Source organism: Salarias fasciatus, chromosome 18, assembly GCF_902148845.1.
Source record: "Salarias fasciatus chromosome 18, fSalaFa1.1, whole genome shotgun sequence".
Classification (NCBI taxonomy): domain Eukaryota; kingdom Metazoa; phylum Chordata; class Actinopteri; order Blenniiformes; family Blenniidae; genus Salarias; species Salarias fasciatus.
The window spans coordinates 3,411,229-3,438,969 of NC_043762.1; the positions used below are offsets into that span (position 1 = coordinate 3,411,229).

General features: G+C 47.0%; 1 protein-coding gene across 1 annotated transcript; it reads left to right on the plus strand.

Moving 5' to 3' along the window:
* Window positions 1-201: 201 nt before the first annotated feature.
* On the plus strand, window positions 202-27,457 carry kcnab1b (potassium voltage-gated channel subfamily A regulatory beta subunit 1b). Its single transcript, XM_030115210.1, has 15 exons — window positions 202-650; window positions 1,318-1,814; window positions 10,530-10,573; window positions 14,205-14,242; window positions 15,151-15,230; window positions 15,725-15,769; window positions 16,841-16,885; window positions 18,305-18,348; window positions 21,294-21,380; window positions 25,880-25,965; window positions 26,432-26,552; window positions 26,643-26,737; window positions 26,827-26,947; window positions 27,028-27,116; window positions 27,200-27,457. Exons 2-15 carry the CDS (start codon window positions 1,600-1,602, stop codon window positions 27,287-27,289), a joined length of 1,200 nt encoding a protein of 399 aa, XP_029971070.1. The 5' UTR covers window positions 202-650; window positions 1,318-1,599; the 3' UTR covers window positions 27,290-27,457.
* The last annotated feature ends 284 nt before the right edge of the window (window positions 27,458-27,741 follow it).

A 27,741-nucleotide genomic window follows, 5' to 3' on the forward strand; every position in this document is an offset into this window, starting at 1 on the left:
CTCTCCCTCGCTCTCTTTCACTCTCTCTCTTTCCCTCTCCCTCTCTCGCTCTTTCCCTAACTCTCTCTCTCTCTCTACCTCCCTCTCTGTCTGTCTCTCTCTCCATCTCGCTCTCTCCCGCAATTCTCTCTCCCCCTAACTCCCCCCCCCCCCCCCCCCCCCTCTCTCTCTCTCTGTGTGGCGCCATAGTGAAAATCACTGCAGTTCTCTGAGCCGGTCATTCAGAGCCGGCTCTCTGTATCCGCCGTCTCTCTCGCTCATTCAGCGCTTGGCTCACAGTCTTCAGCACTGCTCGCCTCCTCACTGCATCTGTCCTCCGCTCCTCATAGTGAGGTACCATGCATCCTCCTCTCTCCTCCTCCTCCTCCTCCTCCTCCTCCTCCTTTTCTTTGCCTGTCCACTTCCATTCCAGTGTCCCTTTATCAAACAGAGGACTGTTTCTGCTCAGCCGGGCTCCATAGAAAGCTCTGCTCCTCGCTGGGAAGGACTCCGGAGACAGCGTGCCGGGTCTGGAGACGACTGCTCTTGTTGGGATGTAGACCTGTGCAGGACCTCTGCCGTCTGTGTAACGCCGCTCAACGTCCTTCTCAAAGTTGCAGGAGAGTCAGTCAAGATCCTCATCCTCGTTCTCACAGAGCGCTGGCAACTGTGTAAGAACTCACTCTGTGTTATGTGACTCTGTGTTACTGGTGGACGTGAAAGCATCCACCGACAACACAAGATTTTTGTGCACGTCGTACAGTTGTATTTGCGAGAATTTGTCTGATCTTATTTGTACCGTGTGTGTGAGAGGAAGGGTGCATGAGCGCGTACAGTGTTGAGAACACAGTGTAGTGTTGCATCGGTCGTCTCCTCGCTCCAGGTGTTTGACTAAAATGCTTCGTTGTGGTTGGAGGGCAAGAACGACTCTCCAGACCCCCACAACTCCTGGCAGCCCGGCAAGTTCACACACTAAAGACCGAGGGAAAACAGAAGCAGCCCGACCAGAGAGCAGCAGACATCTGTTTTGGAAAAAGTGTAAAAGACACACAGGGAGGAGAGGGAAGTACAACGGTACAGACCCGGGAGGAGAACAAGGAGATGGAAAAAGAAAAGTAGGGCAGAGTTGTGCTCATTCTAAACGTCGTTACATCAGAGGAGCTCAGAGATGTGAACAGGAGGCATTCAACTGGGAAGAAAAGTACAGAAAGAGGTTCCTAATGTCAGCCTGTTTCTGCTCTCACAGGATAGCTGTACTCCTCTGGGCGATCACTTTTTTTCAACGGTACGTCTTCTTCACACCCCTCCCTCTATCTCCATCCTCTCTCATGTTTTCAGGTGGAGTCAGACCAGTTCAGGATTCCCATCTCAGCTCCTCACACACTGACCGGGACTGCAGCACTGACATGTTCCATCTAGACCTGACGTCAGTCGCTGCATAGCCTCATGCTCCCGTCAGTCCCCTCTGCGGTTCCCATATGAGATTCGGCAGCTCGAGGCAAAGCTGGCCTGGACCGCTGACTTTTAACGTCTCGTACGGACAGACGGGAAGAAACTGACTCTTGAGCACGCTCAGTCTCGCTTGTGTCGGAGCGCCCGTCGTGGTGTCTGCAGACAGCCATGCAGGTGTCCTTTGCATGCACGGACCACGGCCTGAAGGCCCCCCGTAATGGCGAGCACAGCAAGCAGAACGCCACCAGCCCCAACACGGCCAGCCAAGCCAGAGCCCGCTTCCGCACCGTGGCCCTGATAGCTCGCAGCCTGGGCTCCTTCACCCACCGCTACCACCACAACCTCAAGGAGTCTACGGCCAAGCTCACCGGCATGAAGTACCGGTACGTAAACTGGAGGAGGCTGTGTGAAAGGAGAGAGTGACAAAGATGTACTTTTTTAAAAATACCATATCCTTGAAATTAAAAAATGTGCAAATCTTCAGCATCTATGATGTGAGCAAAGCGAACTAAATCAGACTAATAGCAGTGTTGGGAGAGAAGAGGAGGATGTATGAGCAGTGACAGGTGATGAGTGGGTTGGGGTGTGTGTCCATGTGGCCGAGTGTTTGCACCAGAACAGACAGCTGTCCTCTGATCCGGGACTCTCACCTGGCTTCTTTCTCTGCTTGATAAACCTGCATGGAGCATTTCATATTTCACAGTTTGGTAATGTTGGGTGGAAAGATTCTGGAAATCTACACAGTTTGCAATTTGCAGTTTACAGTTTGTACTTCGGTACAGACGGACAGATGACCTGACCAGAGTCATGAGAGGTCTTGTGGAGATGACGGGTGTTTGTGCAGTGGCTGACGTCCGTGGTGTCGAGGGTGAGGAAGACGGAAGGTTTTTCTTTTTTCCATAGATGGGCTAAAGCATGCTATTCAATAAAAACCCAGCTAAAGACAAGTCCAGTGCTTGAATTTTAATCATTTTTGAATAAAAGAACAGCAGAACATATGAACACGAGACAAAAAGCTGTTCGTTGCTGATGGTCACATTTTGTCAGCATGTGGCTCCATGTAGCTGGTTGTGTGGAATGTGACAGTGAAGCCGAGCGCAGCTCTACATGTGCCTGTGTGGGAGTTTTACCGGCCGGGCCAAGTAAACAATGCGCTCTTATCTCAGTGAGTGGGCTCTTAACCCAGACCGCAGGAGCGCCGGCGTAGCGTTCACCTCACGCTGTTAACTCACCGGAGAGGGCGACTCCTTCGTTTACCGAGGGCGCGGGTGGCGGAGGGGGAGCAGGGAATGGATGGAGTCAGAACAAGACGATACTCGTAGACACGAGCGGGAGATTTGAATGAATGAGAAGGTCACGCAGGTCATTTTCACGGAAAGGAGACATTTAACAGAAGATTAAAGGATCGATTCAGAGCAGCTAAAATGTGATAAGTGTCTGCTTGTCACACAATCTCATCTCGTTTCCATAACAACACCGAAACAGTCAACTTCAATCTGCTCTCAGCACCAAACAGGCCTGATCCGAGCCAACTGGTTCCCGTTTAGAAACGCTCATCGGCATGGACCAGCATTGATTGTAAAGTAACATTTTTCAGCTCATTCAAAGTTTTGGTTGAATAAATGTGATGTTTAGGATTCCAGTTGTAGAATCGGCGGCCAAATGCAGCAGCCAGATGGCCCAGTTTGGATGAAAGATGAGTTTGTAAAGTGTAAAGGTGAAGACGAGAAAAACTGACTGGCTTTTCTTCAACATAAATAACTGCAGCTGCAGGATTTTGGTCGTTTTTTTAAAGAATAATGGACGATATTGAGAGTGATGAGCAGTAAGTGATGTTTTGTTTCTGAGTGAATCTGCAAAAATAATCATGCATGCTGCAGTCAGAAGGTTTGGTTTTCGTACATTTCACTGTAATCTGCATCAGGAGGCATAATGCTGACATTCTCTCTTTTTCATTTAATTTTTTTTTTTTTTTTTTTTTTTTAAAGAAACTTTTTCCTGGACTAAGTCCTGGTGTAACGGGCTCACTGAGGCTTTCTAAGACGGGCCTTAAAATAAACACATGCTGCTACTGTTTTTCATTGTCTACGTATCCTGACAGCCGTTTTAATGTGAAGCCCAAAGATTATCAGTTGGTGTGAAAAAAAAAAAAAAAAAACCTTGTGTAATGTGTGATTTTATTACGAGAGTTTTCCTCTCAGAGTTGGCAGCTCTGCTCGCTTCCATTTTAAACTGGATCTTTTTTTTTTCTTAATGCAGATGATGAGGCATTGATCAGGAAAAAGAGGGGTGCATTTTGGATTTTTCTTTTTTGCTCCCTGAGTGTACTGCCTTGAAAATCATCGAAAAGGGACTTTTTTTTTCTTCTGAAGTAATGCCAACTCCGCAACAAAATCTGTGATGGAGAGATTCCTGGAAGTTTTCTTCTTGGTGTGAAAGCGGTTCACATTCAGGCGTGTTCTCCAAGACGAGAGCGTGTGGATTTGTGGGCGTAGGCGCTGGCACATTGCATTACATACGTGAGTGCACGTATGTGCATCGGATTTGCTCCACACTGGGAACATCTGAAGGCGTAGCAAGTTGAAGCGCAAGAAGTAATGTGCAGAGCAAGCGAGCATAAACTAATAATACCACCACCTCCAGCATTTTAGTTGTCATGGCGATCCAAATATAGTGTAGCACGTAAACGTGGTGTCCCCTGGTTGAAACCACTGAAGGCAATTGACCTCCTGTTCCGGTGAGACAACACACGAGCTGCCGGACGCCTGGACTGGAGATCATAACGCTCATTAAGCAGCAGAAGGCCTTTTGACAATCCAGGAGGTTTTTCTGGAAGGTTCCGCATGGCCGGTTCAGAGCTGCGCTGCAGATGGGCATGAAAAAGCCCGTCTGTTGGTCCTGTGGATGCCAGGGCTCGTGCACGCTGTGTATACATCACCGCTTGACGCATGAAGCGGCCTCGTCAGGTGCTTCATTTCATTTCTCCGCTTCGCTTTGTTGCAGTTTCCTGCTGCTTTTTTGTGAGGCTTCTGCAAGAATTTGCATTTCTTTCCCATTTCTTAGAGTTAAGCAGTCTCACAGCAAATGTCATCTTTGTATTCAGAGAAAAATGCGCTTCGCTTCGAGCTTGATACTCTAAATTGACTATTTTCTCCAATCCTTTGAGTCCCCTAAAATTAATGAACCAACAGGCGGCCAAACCTTACAGCCAAAACACTGCGGTAAGTCAGTTCTGCTAAGCACTTTAATTTCTCCTGAGTCACCCAAAATCAACAGCTCTGGAGGAATTTACTTTTCCAAAAACACATTCCCCGGCAGATTTTACTGTACGGCCAATTGGAGGAAGTGCAAAGACTCACAGGCAGAGTTCAAGAAGACTTCCAGGTTTGAACCTTCAGCCAATGAGACGAGACAGGTCAACATGATCAGTCATGTGCTGATGGTATTAGAATGGTGGTTGTTCACGGACTAAGTGGAAGATTAGAAAAAAACAAACACAAAATCAAAATAAGTCCAGGTTCTGAAATGTTCTAAAGTACTTCAGTGAAAAGTAAAGATGAATGGTTAACTTTATTATTACACAACTTGTTTTTGAAAGGCATTTTCAACCTTTTTTTTTAGTGATTTGGGGATTAAAGTAGAGCTAAATTCCGAAAACATATCAATTTAAGTGCCTTAAAAAACAATTGATATAAGTACAGTTGAGAAATAAAGATACTTTTGTGGTGCAAAATGCTAGTTGGACAAACACTTCACCACACAGCAAAGTGTGTGGAGTTTTTTTTGGTGTCACACACACAAGAAATGATCAACTTACTGTACAGTTAGTGTTTCTGGGGTGGAAATTATTGGATAATTATTGTTCACCTGACAACACTGGAGGATATAGAGAGTACATGAGTTCAGAGAGGAAACAGCATTTCAGTGTAACATCTCTGGTTCTTCAAGTCTCATCTCCGAACAGAACATATTCTGATGCAAATCAAGACGTAATATGACTACAATGGGAGTTTTATGGAACAGGTGCCAAGTAAATAAACGGAACAGTTCAAGTGTGTGTCGTTCAGAACAAGAGCATTAATCTTAGTAACAGTGAATAAATCCATCATGATGTACAACACCGACATCTCAGTATGATGTGGCTGCTTCCTCTAGCCTCATTTCAGACGTCTCTAATGAGCCAAAGACTGAAACACTGGTGAGCTTTGATAAACAAGTCACTGAAATCAACAGAAAACAAAAGATTTATTCAGCTTGTCTGACCTCTCAGTTTCACACCCTCACAGTTTTTAAGTCATCTTCAATACATCCATCACACTATTGTGTAGGTCTCAGTTCTGAAACGGTTTATTTTTTAATAATGATCGAATTACTGGTTTATTCTGATGTGTGTGACCGTTAATGATGAGAACACACTCCCGGGTTTTACCGTACACCGAGCTTGCAGCTGAAGCCCACATCTCAGACTGAGGCCTGGTGAATCATGTGCCTTGTTGTTGCGCTCTGTGTGTTCATGTTTGTGTTTTTGGAGGACCCCGGGTGTGTGCATGTGTGTTTGCGTGATTTCATGCATCCCTGCCTCCGCTGACGCCGCGCCGCTGCAGCGCAGTCTCTTTCGGTGCGTTTCCGCTCTCCGACTCACAGCCGTTGCCTTGTTTTTCATCATACATCAGAAGTCCTCTTCAGCCTTCAATAGGACGAGCTTGTTTTCTGTTCCAACGCGGGTTGTTTCGGCGCTCGTCTCGGCCGATTCGCTGTCATGTGCAGCTCTCATAATGCGAGCCAGGATGTTGCACAACAGGGGCCCCGTGGCACAGAGCGCTGCTCCACCTAAAGACCAAACCAGCCCCCGAGGACAAGAACCAAACTGGAAGTGTCTGCAAATGACTGCTTTTTAATTAAAGGTCAACACTCAAATGGTTTTCAAAGAGCATAATGATTCTGTTTAAGTGTTGACTTGCAAATGTAATTTTCACTTTTCTCCTTAATTGTCTGTGAAGAGGCTGTAATCTCACAGAGACAGCCAAAACGACAGCACCCAAAAGAAAGGCTGCGAATTCCAAAGCAATGCTTGAATAATCAGACTGAACTGCAGCCTGCACGGGGAATCGATCGGAGGCGTCGTTACTCTTCCTGTACGTTTGACAGTCAACGCAAATTGATCGAGCTAAATTGCTCTGAGCTCGGAGGATTTCAGTCTGCATCCACACATTAGATGTTGGCTCCCGTCTCCAGCTGATTATCCCCACTATAATCAAACCGCCGGTCTTTATCACAGTCGCATCTGAGGAATCCGCAAAACGCCACATCAGCCATGTTTTTCATTCCAAGGTCAGCGGACGGGCCACGGGCTGCAGTCATGCGTTTCTCCATGAACTCGCTTTTCTCTCATCGTTCACTGGAGCAACAGTTCAACTCATGAAAAAGATGCGTTTGAGCTTTTTGAATCTCTGACCAGGGAGAAAAAAAAACAATGTTGACTTCAAGCCTGTGGAAAACACACACACACACACACACACACACACACACACACAGGGCCCTGTAGGGAGCTGGCGGCTGTCATTTCCGATTTCCCCTCCACTGTCATGCAGAAGGCTTTGTCTGCGGAGGGCGTTTGATGTGCTCAGACTTCAGGCTCGGACTTGCAGCTCTGCAGCCTTCAGCCTGGATCTCTCGCGGTCCTTCCCTCCCTCTTCATGGCACTCGACTCATACCTCCTCTGATGAAGAAGCTTGGCACCTTTACATTCTAAGTCCCTGCAGCCTGTCGTTCGTGTTGCATCTTTTTGATTGTAAAGTGGTCCATTTCACGTCCCCACTCTGGTTCTATAGTTAGACGATGTTCCGTGCATGAGCCGCCTCCTTCTGCCGTTTGATACGATGGTTTCCATTGAGGGAGCGATGGGAAGTGAGGAGGTGGGTGTTTTCTAATCCTTCCGCCCATCAAGGTTGACTCGTGTGGGTTTGCTTCGTCTTCATTAATCCCCTGCGAGCGTGGAGTTTCATCCGTTTACTCACAACCTTGACGAAAGTGTTTGCTGGTAAATATTGATTGGAACAATCTGGTGTGAAGGAATAAATCATGAGAAAGAGTGGGGCGCCGTCAAAGTGCCTTCCAAGGGAGGAAGGCAGGAGGTGATCCCCGGTTCAATAATACACCCAGCGTACCATCCAGATGTTCACTTGGTTTCACATCCTCTAATAATAGAAGTGGAGGGGAGGCTCCATACAGTAGCAGCTCGCAGGATGCTCATAAGTGGTGACAGGTTGGTGTGAGGGGGCGTCATCAAATGACTCATTTGTCATTTTACTTCAAGGCTCCTTTTGGGCACCATCCAAGCATGAGGGGCTGAGCCGCACTCACAGGCTCACACACTTGTTTGTGTGCAACTTCAGTGTGTGCTGGTCTTTCTCTGTGTGTTTGTGTGTTACCGTTCACAACAGGAATCTATTGTATCAGATTCTTGCGCAGCTCCATCGGTGAAGCCCCTTTTCCCCTCCTCCTGTCTCCGCCGACTCACCAGCCCCACGTTATTCTTTGTCTTTTCCTTTGTTGATAATGACATGCTGTAATCCCCGAATCATTAGCTAGTTCCTGTGCCGGCTCCCACTTTCCAGACCTGGACAGATGCGTGAATGCAGTGTGGTTAATCATCGGGTACGGTCGATGCTGCCGCTTCCTGAATTCCCGGGAAAAAACACAGACATGGCAGCTTCTCCAGCTGCTCAACATCAGCTTTACACTCCCCCCTCTGTCATCACGACACCCTGCGTGCATTCACATCACCACGTAAAGGATGCAAATAGCTCATGGAGCAGCTCCAGCGTTAGCCTTTTTCCAAGGACAGTGGAAACGGAGCGTGCCTGCCAGCTTGCCTAATGTGGGGAGGACGTGCATGAATGAGCCGCCGCCAACATCAAAACAGTATCAGTGGAGACCCCAGGCAGACGTACGAACACTTCACAGCCATTCCAGGCATTCAGCAGACGCTTTGCCCACAGTTACATGCAATAAATGCTGCATCAGACTTTCTGTAACTTCATCGGAGGGGCTGTCCTCAGTAACCCCGAATAAACACACAGATCCAGTCAGAGAGCCGTCCTGCCCCCCCCCACCCCCCCCACCCCCCCACCCCACCCGTTCAGCTCCCACTCTATAATACATCATACAATATCCAAACTACTCCACCAAAGTACAGAGAAGAAGGCATCCCACGGCTGGTGACAGCAGGGAGATCTGTCTGCCGTCACGCTGTTATCAGGGTCTTAATTTCAACCCACATCAAACGAGTCCCGAGATTCGTCCGATCTGCCTCGCTCCAGACGGAGATGTTCCTGTTTCGTCTCAGCTGAACTACTGACTCGGTGATGACTGATGCTCCCTCACACAGGACACCTAATTGAATGGGCTGAAGGCGCATTTACACAGCACAGGCTCGAATTAGTTCGCCTTCATCTCGACGGGCGCAGGCGATTAGTTGTTAGGCATGAGAACATGACTGCTGGCATTTTTCTGCAGCCTCATTTGTTGTAATGAGTAAATGCCCTGGAAACCCAGCACAGGGCTCAGTCCACAGACCTTAATTGGAGATTGTTTCGGTTCCTGTTTGGACAGATTTCCTCCCAAGATGGAGTGTTTTCAGAGGGGGGGTTGTTTCTGTGTGTGCATGTGGCCTTGATGAGTGTGTCAGAGCAGTATGTCTCAATTTCACAGCCCTTGCTTCATGTCAGTTCCACTATCTGATGACCGCGGCGCGGCCGCTCCTGCGGCAGCCACGCCGATCCCCGCGTCACAGCTCTCTTTCACCGCCGCTCCGCATCCATCGCGCCGAGGGAAGACACCTGTGGGGGTCGACAGAGGGGGAGCAATCTGCTCCTGCAGTCATGTGCGCCGCTCAGCCTTTACGCATTAGTCCTCCCCTCAGTCGAACTCCGCGCAGCACAGATTGGAAACCTCATTGTGCAGGACTCAGACTCCGCAGTCTGACGTCTCCGTTTGTCTTCCGCGCTGGTAATGAGAGCTGAAAGCGCTTTAAGGCGCTCCCGCAGATCAGCTGGATGTAAATGAACTGTTATGGAGGAGACATTCACCGTGATTGGATCTGCATCACTGTAGGTGTGGGGCACATGAACCTGGCAGAGGAGGGAGAGCGGCTGTCCTGGCCGACGCCGATATGCTGCAGCGTTGCTGCTGTAGAGAACGGCCTTCCTGTGCTGGAGACACAGAGAAAGGCCCGAGGACTGAAGCGCTCCCTGCTGGAGGAGGAGAAGGAGGAGAGGAGCAAGGGGCGAAGCGAAAACCAACACTTATCCCACAGAAGCAGAACAAATGAGCCACTTCCAGAGCGCCGCTGCTCATTGTGGAAACATGGCTCAAGGTCTTTCCAGGGGTCCACTCTGGTTTCTCACAGAAGGTGGGCTCATTGTCGATCGAATAAACAAACTGCCCCTCCAGTAATCTCTCATTTCTAATTCATGATTGACGTGATCAAGGTGACCCTGGGATCCGGTGAATCCCCTCTTTATCCCACCTCACCAACCGCCACACATTGCTGTTCTTTCTACTGAAGTCAGAATTGATTCTTTTTGCCTCCTTTAGCTGAATTTTGATGGAATTCTCCAGTGAGGTGAAATTATGCCGTTTCATTACAGTTTGCTCTCTTCAGTCCTTCCCCCTGTGTTTGGGAGCTAGACAGTTCACAGATTAGTTCTTATATTTTCATTTGTATTTGTTGAGAAATTTAGGGAATAAGAGATGAAAACTTGGCCGGTTTCAGTTAATTAATTCTCCCAGCAGCATTCCATCTGATGGAGACCATCTGATTTTACATGTTCTCAGCTTCAAGTTGTGCTATATGATGAAATACTATCACAACCTCCCTTTATTTACCGTGAACATGCTTTTGGATAGCTGTTGTTTGCTTTTTTTCCACTGCGTCTTTCAGGTTATAATTTGTAAACAGCATCAGCTTTGAGTTTGTTTGTGCGTAAAGTTGTTGCTGGCCCTGAGCAAAACAGAGGAGCGCAGGAACTGCAATCACAGTTGACGGATGACATCTTGGCTGAATAACGCTGCTTTTCTGTGTTTATCGTCTGCAGGAACCTGGGGAAATCTGGGCTGCGCGTGTCCTGTCTGGGCCTCGGTGAGTGCAGCTAATTAGCAGCAGAATGCAAAGTGTGTCATGAGCGCATATTATGAGCGCGCAAGTTCATCCCGTGTTTCCTGTGTGTGCTTTTGCGTGTGTGTGTTCATTATAAATTGAAGACTGAGTGAGATCAGATTATTATTTTTTAAACATTTATCAATTACCCAAATCTAAAACTCATGCATCAATCATGAATATGAGATAAAGTCCTTAAAGGCAACAGCAGGCTGTTTGCAGAGCGCTGATAATTTAACCTGTTAATATTTAATCAATAGCACTGATTTCATCAGGCAACTTTTTATTTATCACACGTTTCCGGTGCTCACCAGGGGGCTCAACGCTCTCATTCATCTGATTCACTGAGCAGATTTCTACTGTGTGTGCACGTGTGTGTGCATGTGTGTGTGCACTGACATTAAGACGACCAGCCAGGTGAATAAGACTGTGGTCAGGTTAAAGATATGTGAGTGGTTCTTAAGACTGAGATTAAAGCAAGGCTGCAGAAAATTAGAAAAGAAACCATAAAAGTGTGTGTGTGTGTGTGTGTGTGTGTGTGTGTGTGTGTGTGTGTGTGTGTGTGTGTGTGGTAGATTTAAATGTGAACAGAATTATTAATAGAATGGGTAATGAAACTGTGTTGTACCTGTCATGAACACTGAAATGTTTAAAATAAGGTGAAACATGAAAAGGATGGAGAGAGTAATTCATATAAAACCCTGTAAATCATAAAACGTGTGTGTGTGTGCGTGAGCGTGCGCGCGCGTGTGTGTGTGTGTGCCCAGCTGCTTAAGAGAGATAAAAACTACTTGGCAGAGTGAAAGAATGATGCGGTGGTGAGCAGGCCGAGCAGAAACAAAGACGATCTGTGAATGAGTTCGTTCATCATCTCCATAGTGATTTCTTCTTTCCATCACAGTGAGGCGGAATAGCAAAGAAGAGCATTTATCAGCTGAAAGAATTACTTTCTTGCTTCTCCATTGGCAGGCTGCAGCTGTGCATTTGTGCCCTTGAGCAAACATTGATTTTTGGCCGTCGCTGTTTCCCATACAGGAGAAAATTAGCACTATTTCACTGGCGTTACTTTCAGAATCTAGGTTTTCAGTTGCATTGTGAATAAAATATGGGTTTATGAGGATTGCTGCTCGTCAATTCTTTTTCGATTTGCATTTTGCACATCAGCAGCATCCGAGAGGGAGCAGCTGTACATCACCGCAGTGGCTCTGTGTAATAATAACACTTGGCTCAAGACTAAATTTGACCCATGATACACGAGTGTTTATTGCTTAGCCTTAATGGCACTATTACTTATGTGCTGCTCCAGCCTCTTATGGATGACAGGTGCTGCGTTCATATCTGCCCCAGTTTAATGCCAGGAGCAACATGTGAGGAGATTTGAAGAAAACGTTACTTCCTCCTTCCTTCCACAAGGACATACAGACTTGAATAACTCAGAACCACCTGAAAACCTTGATTTAGATTATTGTGTGATTATCATTGCCAGCGTGTTAGTGTGAGAGCCTGAAACGCTCGACGTAAAGCTGCTGAGTGTTAATACAGAAGGGCAGGAGACACAGACAGGAGAGAGACCCACAGCCATCCTCTTTCATACATGTCTCTCATGTTTTATGGCACCAGCGTGTTTACCAGACTTAAGCTTCCATGTTTTTCCTGCAGATGTTCCGGGGAGCAAAATTTACACTGAATGGTTGAAAGCGGAGTTCACAGCGTAACTCAGTACTCGTTCACATGTGCAGCCAGCTGAGCTAGCCAGGCGCAGCACGCTGAACGCCTTTACATAAGGCCTACCCCAGACTGATTGACATGGTGGTGAGTTAATGCTGGGATGATCCACCCGGAAAGCCACAGAAAGGACAATCCTCCATACTTCAAGTTTGGAAAAGTTCATGAGATTTTTCTTAAAAAGTGACTTTTGTGTAGATTTATATCAAGCCAAAATTATTATTATTATTATTGTTATTATTATTATTATTATTATTATTATTATTATTATTATTATTATGCAATGACAGTAGCATCAAAATGTAATGTTTATGTCAGTGTAAATAAAAGCTTCATACGTCTGAGCCTGTGTTTTCAGAAATCCCTTATTTCCCTCTCATGTGAGAAAATCAGAGATGTCAGATTGTCACAGTTCTATCTGGGTCAGGAATGGTACCTGCCTGTTTTGAGATCGTCCTACTTTTGTTCGACTTTGGCTCCATGGATTCTGGGTCACGGTGTGATAAGAGCGTTTGGTAGCAGCACGTCGCTCTGTTTGAATAAGCAGCTATAGATTACAGTATCGTCAGCATAAAGGTTGGCCTGAATACATGTGAATATTTGAAAGCTGCCTCGGTATTTCATATGGCAGTAAAGTTATTGTTACTGTGAGTCTGTGTTTGTAGTTTAGTAGTTTAGTAGTTTGTGGTGTTTGATGTCCTGTTAATATTTCATTTTATTGTGTTTCGGTTCATCTGCAGCATTTTTAAACTGAAATACTGTTTTGTGACATTTTGCACAGGCTCAGGACAGTAAACTGCAAACAGTGAAAATCCTGATTTGGCTTTCCTTTCTCATCTTCTGAATTTCCTCAAACTTTTGAATTTTTTAAAATTTTATGTCTTTGCAACATTTGCTGTTAAACCACCTGCAGCTGCAGACAAATGCAGCCCTGTTGAAAAGTGATGTAGTTAGAAACGAGATAAATTCCAAAACTGTGATCCACTGAAGGGTTTCATGTATAAAAACGGACACAGTTCTGGAAGCTGATCACATCTGACAGAAAATAAGAGATGCTATCTGTGTCGCGTATTTGTCTTCATGAATATGAATTATTGCCAGATGGGAATAAATACTGTGAAAAGTTGATGCTAAATGATTAATGATTGATTAATGCTGATGAGAAGGAGGTGGCAGCCGGCTCAGGCTTCAGCAGAGATCCTGTTGTTGTGGTGAATTGAGTCATTTCCTCAGCTGGCTCGCCACAGCTTCTATATGCAGACTTTATCCTTTATGTGTATGTTTTGTGGTCTGTATCATCTCTCAGATTGCTTCTTTGTGCATTATTCAGGATTTTGCTGTCAAACTCCAGTATATTTGATAATTTCTTCCTCCAACATGTGCTCCTCCTTGCTTTTGTGTGGATGAGGGATCAGTGCTCTGTTTAGTCCCTCCATAGTTACCACAAGGAGTCCAACACAGGAGCATTTCCAGCTGATATTTGTTGCATAAACCTGTTTTGACGCTGAACCTGTCACTCATGATGATATTCATAGTCAATCACACAAACCCACTGAAAGCGTAATCTTTTTGCATTATGTCTTTGAATCAAGCCCATACTGGAAGGTTCCTCTTCATTACTGGCTGTTCTGTCTCACAAGAATTTTCCCCAAAACCACCTGAAGGGAACATTTCACAGAAATCCTAATTTGTCCTAAAACAGTGGGAACTGAACTGAGGAGATCTTCAGTGACCCTGCACTGACCCTTAGCTGTGATGACGTCAGGCAGGAAGCTTCTTTCATCAATACCCATACAAAAAAAAGGAAAAAAAATAGAAACAATAATGTTGCATGCAAAAAGGCTCTGTTATATTTATCTCACTATAACTCTGACGTTTCCTTCAACAGGAACTTGGGTGACATTTGGAGGACAGATCTCTGATGAGGTAAGACTCTTTACCAGATGTCTTGTTAAGCTGTCACAGCATGAGAAACGTGCAACAAGTGAAAAGCCACAATTCTAAACATCTAAACATCTCTAGATCCAACTATCCCTCCAGTGAAAGGATTTAGAGACTGAAAGTCACATGGAATTTGCTTTGAATATCACAAGATTTATGTTATCGTAAATTAAGCCATTAAGTGTCTGATCATTGTCTTCTGTTAGTATTCACTCAAAGTTTCTTACTGTGAGTCGTCTATAAGTGATTGATTTTTGACTCATATTGTGTGTTTGGGTCCTTTAAACAGATTTATAAGACCAAACGTTCATCTTTCTTCCAGTCCAGTGAAGACCCTCGGTGTTCATCTTGTGTTGTATCTGAGAGGCTCCTCATGCTGACGAAGCACGTGTGTTTGACAGCTGCAGATTGCCAATATAGTATCCTGGATCTAAAGCCCTCATGGGAGCAATGTATCGTAACGGGCTGTTAAATGTCCGTAGGCGTGAATGAACCACAGTAACCTGGCTGCGAAATCTCTGCCAAGGCCGCATGGTCGGGTGGTTCTCCTCCCTGAGACCTTCTCCAGAGCTCCGATCTGGACTCTGGACCGAGGACGGCTCGGGACGGACCCTCTCAGACACAAACAGAGAGACGGGGTGGTGGGGTGGTGGGGTGGTGGTGGTGGTGGTGGTGGGGGGGGGGTGGGGGGGGGGGGGGTCATCATGACATGCTTCCTCTTCAAAATAAACTGCAGGCACCAGAAGTAGGTCAGAAGACGAGCTGTAAACAACTTTGATCAACAGTTTTCCTGGTGATCTTAATCAAAGCTCCAAACGGAGCCTCTCTGTGGGGATTTCCCTCCTTTTTGAAGTGATATTTATAGTGAGACACGAAGCCTCTCTGTCTGTCAGGTCGCCGAGCAGCTGATGACGATCGCCTACGAGAGCGGGGTCAACCTGTTCGACACGGCCGAGGTCTACTCCGGGGGAAAGTGAGTGGCAGCTCCCGTTTATCTCACATCCACAAAGCTCCCTGCAGCTCTTTTCCCTGTAGGACATGGGATGTTAACAAGCTTTTAGCCTCAAACAAAGAATTCTGCACCCATGGAAGTCTGAAATGAAAGGTAACCCCGAGTCTAATGTGATTTACATAATCCTATTCATCCCCGCAGGCTCCCCGCGATGTCCACTGCTAAATCTCATTTTCCCAACCTGGACATTGTCTCTGTGAATAATGTGGAACAGCCTGCAGCAATGCGGGGATGAATATTAATTTCAAGGTTGCTGGTGAAATGTAGTCGTCCAATACACCAATTCATCCTTTATCTTGTCCTCCTTCTCATTTTTAATCTGGCATTCATGCTGGAGATGCATGGAAGATAAAACCAACACTTGATGTCTTAGATTTAATCTCATCATCTGGTGTGTGTCTGTGTGTGTGTGTGTGTGTGTGTGTGTGTGTGTGTTTTCTTCTTCTTCTTCTCAGAGCGGAGATAATCCTGGGAAACATCATCAAGAAGAAGTGCTGGAGGTAAAGTGTGCTCAAAGAAAAATCCATTTCATGCCACGACAATCTGCTTCAGATTGTACAATGTTTTGAACATCCTATTCCCGACGCGCGAGCTTGTAAAGGAGCCGCTCTTCAGAGATCTGCTCCCATTCTGTCACCGGAGCATTAGAGGGGTCAAGTGCTGAGTCTGGATGATAAAGGCTGCCTCACAGCTGGAGCTCCGACTCCTCGCAAAGGTGTTGGCTTCATGTTCCCCATCCGGAAAACCCTCACACTGTGCAGGGCGAGGCGTCACGCTGAAAGTGCCGCGTCTCGTCCGCTCCGGACAGTCAGGCAGCATTTCTCCACGACGCTTCAGCACAGCGCCATTTATTTGTACACAGACTAAATTATTAAAGTCCTGAACTCACGGTGGAACAAGAACATGTTCAGAGAACCCACGATGAAGCCAAGAACGTCAGGACGAAATGTCAACAAAAGGTTTCGCCTGCAGGTTGTGCAGAAAGAAAATGTCACAAGACCACAGAAGTAAATTTCCCCTGATCTAAACGACAGGAGCTCCCAAACAGTGCATGGGATTTCTGATTGATGCTTTCAAACACTGCACATCCAGAGATACTGAAAGCAAACTGTCTGCTTTATGTGAATTAGTATCAGTTTATGAAAATGGAAAACTTAAAAAAATCAGATATATTTTGCATATTTAACCAAACAGGTGCCAGTTACTGTGAGTCTGTATCTTTGGCATCTTTCTTTTCTGTGCCACGTTCAGGCCGTCGGTGCTCTGCACACCACAGAGATGATTCAGAAATATGTCCAACTCAGTTCTCAACAGCTGATGGCAGCCCTCTGCCCGTCGTCACCCCTCTTTAAATTATTGATCCTTCAAGCATGTGGGGTTTCATAGTGGTTGGTTCAGAGAAGAGTTCCTCTGCGATTCTTCACGAGCCACGTCCTGGACGGACAGTCTCTGAAGGACACTTGGAGCGTTGCAGAGTAAACATGGCAGCTGATGTAGCCATCATCACGCTCACACACAAACATTAAAGTCCTCTTCACTGTGTTTTGATGTGTCTGTCTGTCCTCCCTCAGGAGATCCAGCCTGGTGATCACCACAAAGCTCTACTGGGGAGGAAAGTAAGTGTGTGTATATGTACTGTATGTGTGTATGTGTGTGTATCCTCAGATGCTGGGCTTGTCTCAGCAGCAGCAGCAACACACTGAACCTCCTGCCTCCAGCTGCAGTGTGACATGGGATCAAACACTGCAGGAACCACAGGCAACGCAGACATGTGGGACAACACGCTCGCCCCTGCTTCATGCTGTCGTCCCCGTCGCCCGAGCCCCCCGACACACACCGCACCCAGTCACATCAGCCTCTGCTGTCACGCTGCAGTATTCTGCTCTCTGTCCACATGACTTTTATTCCTCTCTGCACAAACATCTTCAGGCTTTTACTGAGGGAAGATCAGCCTCCACCACGATGTGTGTGTGTGAGGAGGTATTTCAGGACAACCCTCTACCTGAGATGTTTCACCCAACATGCAGAAATTCTTCAAACTGCTGACGAGCAGCGGCACGTTTCAGTGTGATTTTTAACTTTCCCCCCAGAGCAGTGCAGAACAAAACGCAGGCAGTAAAAGAAAGTGTGAAATGAAGCAATGGGACATTTAACAAGTGAGCATTAGAAACACACCGGAGCAGAAACAGAAGAAACGGGGAAATCTTCATAAACACAGATGGGGTCACGAACCACTCCGACAAGTTCACCGTTCAAATGAACCAGCTGAGGATTGAAGCCTTATGGAACCCACTGCACACACACCATCACAGATCAGATTAGACCAAACTTATTGATTTCCTCGGGACAATTACCCAAAGGATGCATGCTGAGGGGGAAACAGCTCAACTCTCTTTCTTCTTATTGCTCGCTCCATGTATGCAGACGATGGTGTAGAAAACAGGAGGAAACGTTCAGCTTGTTGGAGAAGAGCTGTTAAAACACCGTCTGTTTAGTCACCTGAGCAGAGAAACCCGGTACTGTGACTGCAGTCTGCATGTGCCCTGCTGTTAAAGGTGTGTTTTCTCTGTTGACGTGCAGAGAGCGCTGCGTTTCCTAATGTTTTCGCTGCTTCAGAGTTTCATTCTCCGCAGCTCCAAACACTAAAAAGAAAATGAAAGTTGTTGGTAATAAGGGATTTATTGCGTGTGGATCCCAACATTAAGGCAGGGGCTCCTACATATGTCTGGCTGCTAATCTCTGGAGTCCTGTGAAGCGGGCAGCCAGTGGCAGCTAACTGATGATCAGGGCAAACGGGGACAATAAGCATTGTATTTCCCTCCTCACTGCTCAGACACGATGCACCATTGGTTTTACAGCTGCAGGCACACCGAGCATTTCTCTTCTGCACTTTAGAGGTGATTTGTAATGCTGGCGCCTGTTTGGTGTGTTTAATGACGGCCTCGCTCTGTGGGAGCTGCTTGTGAGCGCATGAACGTGTGGAAGTGCCGACCACCCTTGACGTGTTTTTTTTTCCTTTTCTTTACTTTCCGCAGAGCGGAGACAGAAAGAGGCCTGAACAGAAAACACATTGTCGAAGGTAACAAGTCCATTTTGTCTCCTCCGCTGTGTCCTTCACGTCTCCCCATCACTCACAGCCCTGCAGCACTCTTTAAATCGCCCTCCTTTATTTGTTTTCCTCTCCTCTACTTCTTCTCTTCCCTCTTTACAAACCGCATTACGCGACGTTGATCCAGAGTTTGACGGATGTTCAGTCTGTTTGACTGAAAAGCTTTACAGGTGTCTGCTTCACGGAGCTCTCAGACACTCCCTGAAGCGTTCCCTCCCCTGCTTGTCCCTTAAACAAGAGTTATGTCTGTGCCCCAGCCGGGAGCGACGGACCCTCCTCTGCCGCCGGCTGCATCCACCTCATCCCCGAGCCGCCCGCCACTCCGGCCCACAGCGCAATGCACCTTCTGCAGTGACTCAGCTCTCTTCCACATTATTAACATTCAGCGCAGCCTCTGCAACTTTCCCCCCACTCCGGAAATGGGGAATACACTCAGAAAGGGCTGAAAGAGAAGGACAGGGGGAAACAGGGAGGAAGGACGAGGCGTAGAGGGGAGGGAGGAGACGGTGCAGCGGCACATGACTCCACAGGCTAATGAACCTGCTGAGCCGAGCATCTGCCGGCAGCGCCTCGGGCCCGTCGATGAATCACTGACGCTCGCCGGCTGTGATCGGGTGTCAAAACCTCACGATCAATAGCGGGGATGCGGCGCAGATAAACCCCGAGGTGGCGGCACGAGAAATGTCAACCGTCCGACGAGCGACACACACGTCTGTTTGACATTTTATCCAGTGGACAAAAGCACGTCTTCATCTCTGAGCGTTTTAGATACTCCTTTCATGGAAAGCATAATTAAATGCATTATTCATTGCAGAAGCTCGTGGAGTAGTTCTGTTGTTCAACATCTTTTCTCCGTTCCAAAAATAGTCTCCCTTCACAGCCAATAAACTGGGGCTAATCCAGGAGACGGCGGGGAGCGGCGGTGATGGCGGCGCAGCCTCAGATTAGGACTCATGTAAAGGGTGTTTCTGGGATGACAGAAGAAGGAATCAGTGGTTTCAGCGGCAGTCGGTGGAGTGTAACTCTCAGCTGGGATTAGTGGGTGATGATGAAGCCTCTGGCGCTAATCTGCCACGCATGCACACTTACTCCAGCCTGCCTTGTGTCTGTGTTACGCCGCTGTCCTCGTTTGCGACAGTCTTCTGTGTTTCCTCCAGTCTGCTGTGTCACAACGGAGGCTGATCTGCTCAACACACTCTGTTCCTTATGATTTCCCCAATATACAGAATTGCTCCTCCAGTGAGATCTTCATCCCTCATTCCTCCTCTTTATCGTCACTCTCCCGGGTTCTGTCTCCAGCTGTCATTTACGTAACAGGGATAAAACTTTGCACAGGTGTGAGACTTCTTCCCCTCAAACATCTTCGTGTTTTAATCAGTGTGAACGCAGCTTTGGAAGAGATGAATCTTCCCTTCTCTGAACTCTGCACATTATCAATTATCACTTCAATGAGAACTGCTGTCTGACTGATTCTGCAATTAGCCAGATAAGAAAAGTAATTAATAACATGTGTTCCGATATTTTATAAAGTTTGATGAGGTGATTTTACAGCTGTGCTGATACTCGGCACAACGTAAACTTTAGATTGCTTTTATACATTAATTACAGTGAACCTATTCAGCGTCTGACAAAAAGCATTTTGACTGATTTCTTTAATCACTTGATTTATCTCTGCAGAATGTCTCTTAATGGCATTAAAATGACACTGGATTCTCATTGGTACGTCTTAAACACATTTGAGTTCTGAAGTCCATTAATATTAATGTATTTACAAAATTTAAAAAATTAAACGTGACCGACCAGATGAAGGAAACATAACATTAAAAAAAAGTAGTGTGAGATCCACCAGTTTTTTTTTTTGTACCATCTCAGATCAAACACAGTCCAAAATGCATGTTCAAGCATTGTGAATGGACCTTATAAAAGCATTTTCAGAATTTTCTCAAACACTTTGCACAACTTGATCATTTCAAGCAAATTTCCAATAAAGGTTCAAATGTTTTTATTGTCTTTGTGTCACAGCAGTGACAGAATAAATCTTTCTCATTTGTGCATTTTCAATAGAGTCATCGTTAAATTTCTAATTGTCAATAATTATTTCACAGGTTTCCAAACGTCTAATCACACAGGTTCTTGGTAATGTGCATTAAACTTAAAGGAGAAAAAAAAGAAGCCTTTATATAAAACAGAAGGTTTAAATAACTCCATAAACGTTAGATGGATTTCAGCCAGATGTGTAGCTCCAGCTGTTTTTCCTTCACGTCTTGCTCACAGTGAAGCTCATGGTTTCACCAAAAGGGAAGGTTTTTACTGAGACTGTGAATTTCCTTTGGCAGGAAGAAGAAATGGTCTGTTGTCGTTTGTTTTGTGGGAGCTCGATGAGATGTTCTTGTTTCTGGATTCAGCAAGTGGACGACTTTCAAATGGAAAAGAATAATTGACTGAAAATGACGAAGCTCTTATTGAACTCCTGCTCAGTGTGAATGTGGCATGAGAGCAATTCTTGCAGTCTATTTGTGGGTTGTCGGGGATTTCAGTTGTGCTGTTTGTCAAACAGAACTTGTGGTTTGCTAGTAAAGGCGGAGTGAGTGCAGCAGCTGAGGAGAGCTGGGCTGCAGGATCCAGGCTGCATCCAGCTGGAGGCTCCGGTCACATGTGCTCCGCTGTCAGATCGCCTGCTTTACGAGCGTGTTTTCCTCAAATCCCCCAGGATCTACTTTACCCTATTTCTGTTTTCATTTCACCTCACCAGAACAGCGTTAACACTCCTGCACTGCTAGCAATGAGGAGGGAATTCAAAAGAAATGGGGAAGTTTCGTGTTGGAAGCGAGAGTGACGGGGCTGGAGGCTCGCGCTGGGACTGCTCGCTCTGGGAAACCTGCTCCCTCAACCTGCGACTCTCACTCTGCTTTCAGGTTTGAAGGGCTCCCTCCAGAGGATGCAGCTCGAGTATGTGGATGTGGTTTTTGCAAACCGGACGGACAACAATACTCCCATGGAGGGTGAGCGATGGCCGGGTGGGGGTGTGGGGGTGGGGGTGGGGGTGGGGGTGGGGGGGTTGAGGTGGGAACAATGCATGTTGTTCAGTAACATTAGAAGGTGACACATACTGACGAGGCCGCTGCCCTCGCCGGACTGGCGGCACTTGACTTTTAGACCCAGGAATCCGTGTTCCAGCGTGGGTGTTTTTCTCTGTCTCACACACACACACACACACATTGCGAGTAATGTGACAATCTGGCCTCTTATCCAGTTCTCTATTTTGGTCCGGCGGTCTCCCTCCGTTCCTCCCGTCTCGGTGGGACCGCCAGTCTCCACAGGGTCTCCGAGCTGCACCCGCTCCCAGCCCTCACTGTTCTTCAGAAGCAGGATTATCTGGCCCCTCCAGGGGGAAGCTGGTGTATTTTTGGGCCGGTCTCAGTAGATACAAGCCCTACTGTGCGCTCCGTTCCTTTAGCGCTCGGCTGCTGTCTCTCCCACACATCCACCTTATGCCACCAAGAGATTCTCTAAGACTCGTCCAGTTTCTCCCTTATTGTGTCGCCACTGGAGATTCTTGGAGCCGTTTCCAGGTAGCTTCAGACCGGGAGGTGGGTGTTCTGAACTGAAATATTTTCTTTTCATAGCCCTCTGCCCCCTTGCTGCTTGGTCCCCGGTGAGCCAGCAGACAGCGGGAGGCCGATCTGTCATGTTTATTGTTGCGGAGGCCTTGTTGCTGCTGACGGGCCAGCAGACCCTGCAGTCGCTCCTTCAAACCGCCCCGTCGTTTGACCCTGCAGATAAAGTAGTTTCTCTCCTGAAAAATGAGGACAAGAAGTGTGTTGTGACTGATGCATTGATCAGTTGAATCACTGATGGTCTGACAGGACAGGGAGAGCGAGAGAGAGAGAGAGAGAGAGAGAGAGAGAGAGAGAGAGAGGCGTCAGGAGGAACAAGAGCTGCTCCATTAATCTACATACAACATTGTTAGTGTCTACTCCATCATTCATGACAAAGGAGCGAGAGCGCCATCATAAATCACAGCGTGGAGGCCCGGTCATTTTTAACCACTCGAGAGAGAAACTCATTCCCTGCCTGTCCTCGTGTGTCTGCAATGCGATATCAAGATTAAAATTTTAATGCAGCTTATTTTCCTCTGTAAGCACTCGTGTGAATTATTGATTCATGGTACGGAAGCCCGAATCGGGTTGGCAACTTCGATCAAGGTCACAAAGAAGGTTCAAAGCAACAGATATGAACAGAAGCGAGATCTGAAGAGGAAAACGAATGCGTCTGCATGCGTCTCTGCATTTGTTTTGGTGATAGTAACTCCTTCCGACTGTGTGTGAGACAAGTCGTGTCCCCTCGGGGATCAAACATGATGTCATGGCTGCAAAGTCCGGCTTGGTTACCGTCATTACTCTCTTCCTCCCATACACTCATCCTCCTCTGCTCCGTCCCGGCCCACAGTCCCTCTTACTGTTTTTTGGTTTATAGTTCAGCCTTTCAGCAGGAACAGCCCGAATGTGAGTGGTAAAAATCTAAATTCTGTCTGACTGCCCCTTCACCCCTGTTTACTTTTGTCTTACGTAGAAGAATTGATGAGACTTTACAGCAGTCTTCCCCAAATTCGTGTCATCTGAAGCAGAAAGGTCTTTTCCTTTTAAAGGGAGATTTTCAGTGAGTGTGGTTACACGGTGTTTTTGTCATTCAGAATCAAATTCATGAGCTTCGTGTTTAAATAAGAAAAATAAAGGATTAAATCCTCTCATGTTGGGGTCTGTGAGGCGTTCTGATTGGACAGGGGGCGGCCGTGACGTACCGACGTCTCCCGGAAGTAAACAACGGTTTTCTCATCTTTCTCTCTCGATTAATTTTGACGCAGCAGCTGTGAGAATGTCCGCGTTGTTAAGCGCCCGTCGACCCGCTTGTTTCATTATATCCAATTCTTCTGAAACCGCCAATAAATAAATCGTCTCCATACGAGTCGAAACGCATCTTGGAACATTGCGTCATCATGACGGAGCATTCACAGAGGTCGTGCCCAATTAGCATACGATTCCGCTTCCAAAGGAGAATAAACCCACCCGTCTATTCGGATTCAACTTAATTTTGAATCAAGTTTTCAGGCGTTGACATGGTCATTTTAGAGCAGAATTAGGCTTTATTTGGATTTATAGAGATTAAAAAGTCCCATGTAAACACACGGAGTCACTTTGCTTAGTCATGTGGATCTGTTGGGTTTGCTCTGTAATAGTAATTATAATTGACTGTGTTGTATTTGGCGCTATACAAATAAAGCTGAAGTGAATATAAAAGAATAGATGCCCCCAAATTGTTGGTAAATTTGTCATATTGTAAAAATCTCGATGAGAGGAAAAAGCATGTGCTGCAATCTTTGTATGGGTAGAGGAAACTCTCCAAGTGTTCTCACGCTGTTGCTTTCCACTCACTCAAGATGATATTTAATTTGACAAAGCAAACTGAAGCCATTCAGCCAGCTGAGTGTGAAACTACTCTGTATGAAATGAAGACGGGAGAGGCCGTAAAGGCAGCAGGAAAGGATTTGACATCAACGCCTCCAGTCAAGCGTTTCTGTCTGAAGAGAAACAGAGAATTGAAGTTCCTCGACTCTCTGACACCGTTACCCAGAGTACTGGAGTCTCACCTCCACAGAACGGCTCTGCAGTAAAAATACAACTCTTCTCACTCCACCTCTCCACCTCCGTCCTTATTTCTCCCTTTCACTGCAAATCCAGAGCTCCTTCCAGACAAGAGCAGATCTCGTTCTGCTCTCGTGGCTGCTCGGTGATACCTGCTGGCTGAGGATGGCCAAACGTTCCAGACTCAGAGCCCTGCTGCTAAATGTGGACCCAAGGACAGACAGGCCGATGCTCGCTCACAGCTGGGGGCTTCGCAACTTTCACATTTTAGACTCACATGCAAATGAGTGAGCTGTGGTGGAGCGTTTCATGGATTTCATTCTCACTACACAGAGCGGGCTGCTCTCTATCAGCCTCTTTTCATCGATCATGCTAAGCTAACAGGCTGCAGACGCCTGAGAGGAAGCAACTATCCAGTCACCATCAGGGCTAACGCAGAGAGACGTACAAGCACCTGAGAGCCGTTTACAGTCAGCAGCAGGAGCTGGATTCAAACCCAGCTCTTTCCACTGTCGCACCACAACGCTACACTGTGGAACTATTATTGGCAAAGTCATGTTTTTGTGTCTATGGGTCAAAAAAAGACACAAATTCACGCACGGTAGAACACGCAATCTCCACAGAGAAAGGTCCGTCCATAATGATTCCATCCATAAACTTTGTCATTCTTTCTTTTTTTAGGTATGCAAACAGATTAACCTTTTATATCTATATTTTTACACAACATAAATTCGCCTCTACACACACACACACACACACACACACACACACACACAGACACACACACAACTAACAATTAGTCTTTCCAGTAAGAGTTAGAACATGCAAACTGCACACAGAAAGCCCCAGAGCCGACACGGCCGCAGTGCTGACCACCACATCACCACGCTGCTCTCCAGTCACAGGCATCTCGTGCACTAAGCGTGCACATCCAGTCGTCTCACGCACACACACACACGCACACGATCTCATTGCCCACAGCTTCACCCACGTCCCCCTCCACCAGTGGGCTGCAGTGAGCGAGGTGTGGATGGCGTTCGCTGGATGTCTCACCTGAGCGGCGCTCTGATTGCTGGAGCTGATGATTCACCACACAAACTTCATGTTAAGAAGGCATTTATGTTGCTGTGAATCAAACACAGCGCGCGCGCGCGTGTGTGTGTGTGTGTGTGTCCTCTCGTTGGGAGCAGATGTACTGTTATTCCTCTCCCCTCCCACCTGCTTCACCCACACACACACTTGCTCTGTGTCTCTCGCGGAGCTCCGTTTGGGTCCGCTGAGAGAGCGGCTGATGAGGAGGAAGGGCTGGTTTTTAATCACACCAGGCTGTGGTCTCGTCTCCTCACCCTGCTTCCCAGCCTCTCTGCTTTACATGTAGCGCCTGCTGTTTGCGCCCTTCTTATGGAGCAGATGCCTCATCAATGAGTGCGACTGCTGAGGGGATCACATTGTCGGCGTTCTGTCTGTCGCGCTGACAGAGTTTGTGCAGAACGTGCACCAGACACAGTGAAATAAGAGCCGCATCCTGTTCCTCATTAGAGAAGTCCTTGGTGAAAAACTCCTCTGAGGAAGACTTCACAGGACTTTTTATTAAAAACAATTTAGCTTATCCACCGAGCGTTGCCGTCCTCAGGCAGGAACCCTCAAGGCGCTGCAGGCAGCATCCTTCCAGAATGTTCTGCGCCGTCAGTGGTGCAACTGCAAACTGCAAACATGGCAATGACATGCTGAAAACACGTCAGAAACAATGGTATTTTCCTGTTGGTTTGTGCAGCACTGATTAATGTGATGATGTTTGAGCAGGTCGTCGCTGTGGCGCCGCTGCCTGACCGCTCACTGACAGCATATCTTCTGTACAGAGATCGTGAGAGCGATGACTCACGTCATCAACCAAGGGATGTCCATGTACTGGGGCACGTCACGGTGGTCTGCCATGGAGATCATGGTGAGCAGCGCAAATCCTCAAACACACCGACGCACAAGTTCACCATCTGGGAGTCATTTCAGAACTACGTGAAGCAACCGCTGTTCCACTTCAACAGATGCACATGTAGCGCTCCCACCGTCCTCCACCAGTAAACTTAGGTCAAAAGTTTGGATGGAGGTTCTCGTTCAACAAAGCAGAGCTTTGAGGTGGTCACATATAGCGCATGCCTTGAGTGATTTCACACTTCTGTGTTTACCACATTTTCTCATCCCTCGTTTTGATGCATTCAGTGAGAATCTACACAGTAAAATATTAAAGAAAATAAAGAAGATATGAAAACATTTCTTCATCCATGCTGCCGGCTATGACAGGAATCTGACCTAAAATATGGATCAAGCACAGTGGAAAGATTAAAAAATGTGGAATATTTGAGGTCAGTTGTGTTAGATTTCATTTCCTTTATCTCTCCTGCTCTTTCCATTAGGAAGCATACTCTGTGGCCAGGCAGTTTAATCTGATTCCTCCGGTGTGTGAGCAGGCTGAATATCACTTCTTCCAGAGGGACAAAGTGGAAACGCAGCTTCCTGAGCTCTACCACAAGATAGGTGAGGCTGTCTTGCAGATCTGTGGCTTGCTCAGAGGGAGACACGGTGGGCTTTGCGTCCCGCTCATCGCTGTTCGTCCTGCCTTCACAGGCGTTGGCGTGGTGTCCTGGTCTCCTCTGGCCTGTGGGATTATCACAGGAAAGTATGAGAACGGCATTCCAGAGTGCTCCAGAGCCTCCATGAAGGTAAAGGCAGAGTCCTCACAGCACATCCACCACAGGGAGGTGCTTTCAGTGCCACTGATGCTTCTTCTTCTTCTTCTACTGCTCTCTAGCCATACCAGTGGCTGAGGGATAAAATCATGAGTGAGGATGGAAGAAAACAGCAAGCCAAACTAAAAGAGCTGGCTCACATCGCGGAGAAGCTGGGGTGCACCTTGCCACAGCTAGCCATAGGTAAGAGCAGCTGAACCAGAGCGTGCTGCCTCGGCTCGGCCCTGTGTCAAAGCCTAAATGTCTCCTGTGACCGTCTCCAGCCTGGTGCCTGAGGAACGAGGGAGTGAGCTCCGTGCTGCTGGGATCCTCCAATCCTACACAGCTCACAGAAAACCTGGGAGCCATTCAGGTAGGCAGCAAGCCCACGCCGCGCCGCGTATTGCCTTATAATCCGCTCCTGTTGTGGTCTTCACCTGTTTGCTATTTCTTCAGGTAATTCCAAAGATGACGGCAGGCATCGCCTCAGAAGTGGATCATATCCTGGGCAACCGCCCGCACAGCAAACGGGACTACCACCATTAGAGTCCGGGCCATCAGTGAACTGTGCTCAAACAGCTTCTCAGAGCTCCTGTTTCACAGCCATGGCACCATACGCCGTGCCCCAGTGTGTGTGTGTGTGCGTGTGTGTGCGTGTGTGTGTGGTGCTCTGCTTGGCTCTTTCGGCAGTTCTCATTCCGTGTAAAGTCAGCTCCTCCTTGCATGTTGCAGCTATAGCAGCCGACCGCAGAGCTAACCAGCAGCTAGAGGATCAGGCCCGATCAGGACCATTCCCGATGAGCAAACCTCCTCACCCCAACAAACAGCGCAAAGGTGATCAACCACCAAAAACGTGGCAGAGAAGCATTGCATCATTTAGACGCGACGCGTGAAAAAGGCCAACAGTAAAGCAACGGCTTCAGAGGAACTGATTACCTTCATAAGCATCGCTGTAAGTTCATGACAGTAAGTACATAATGAAATAGACCTGTTTAAAA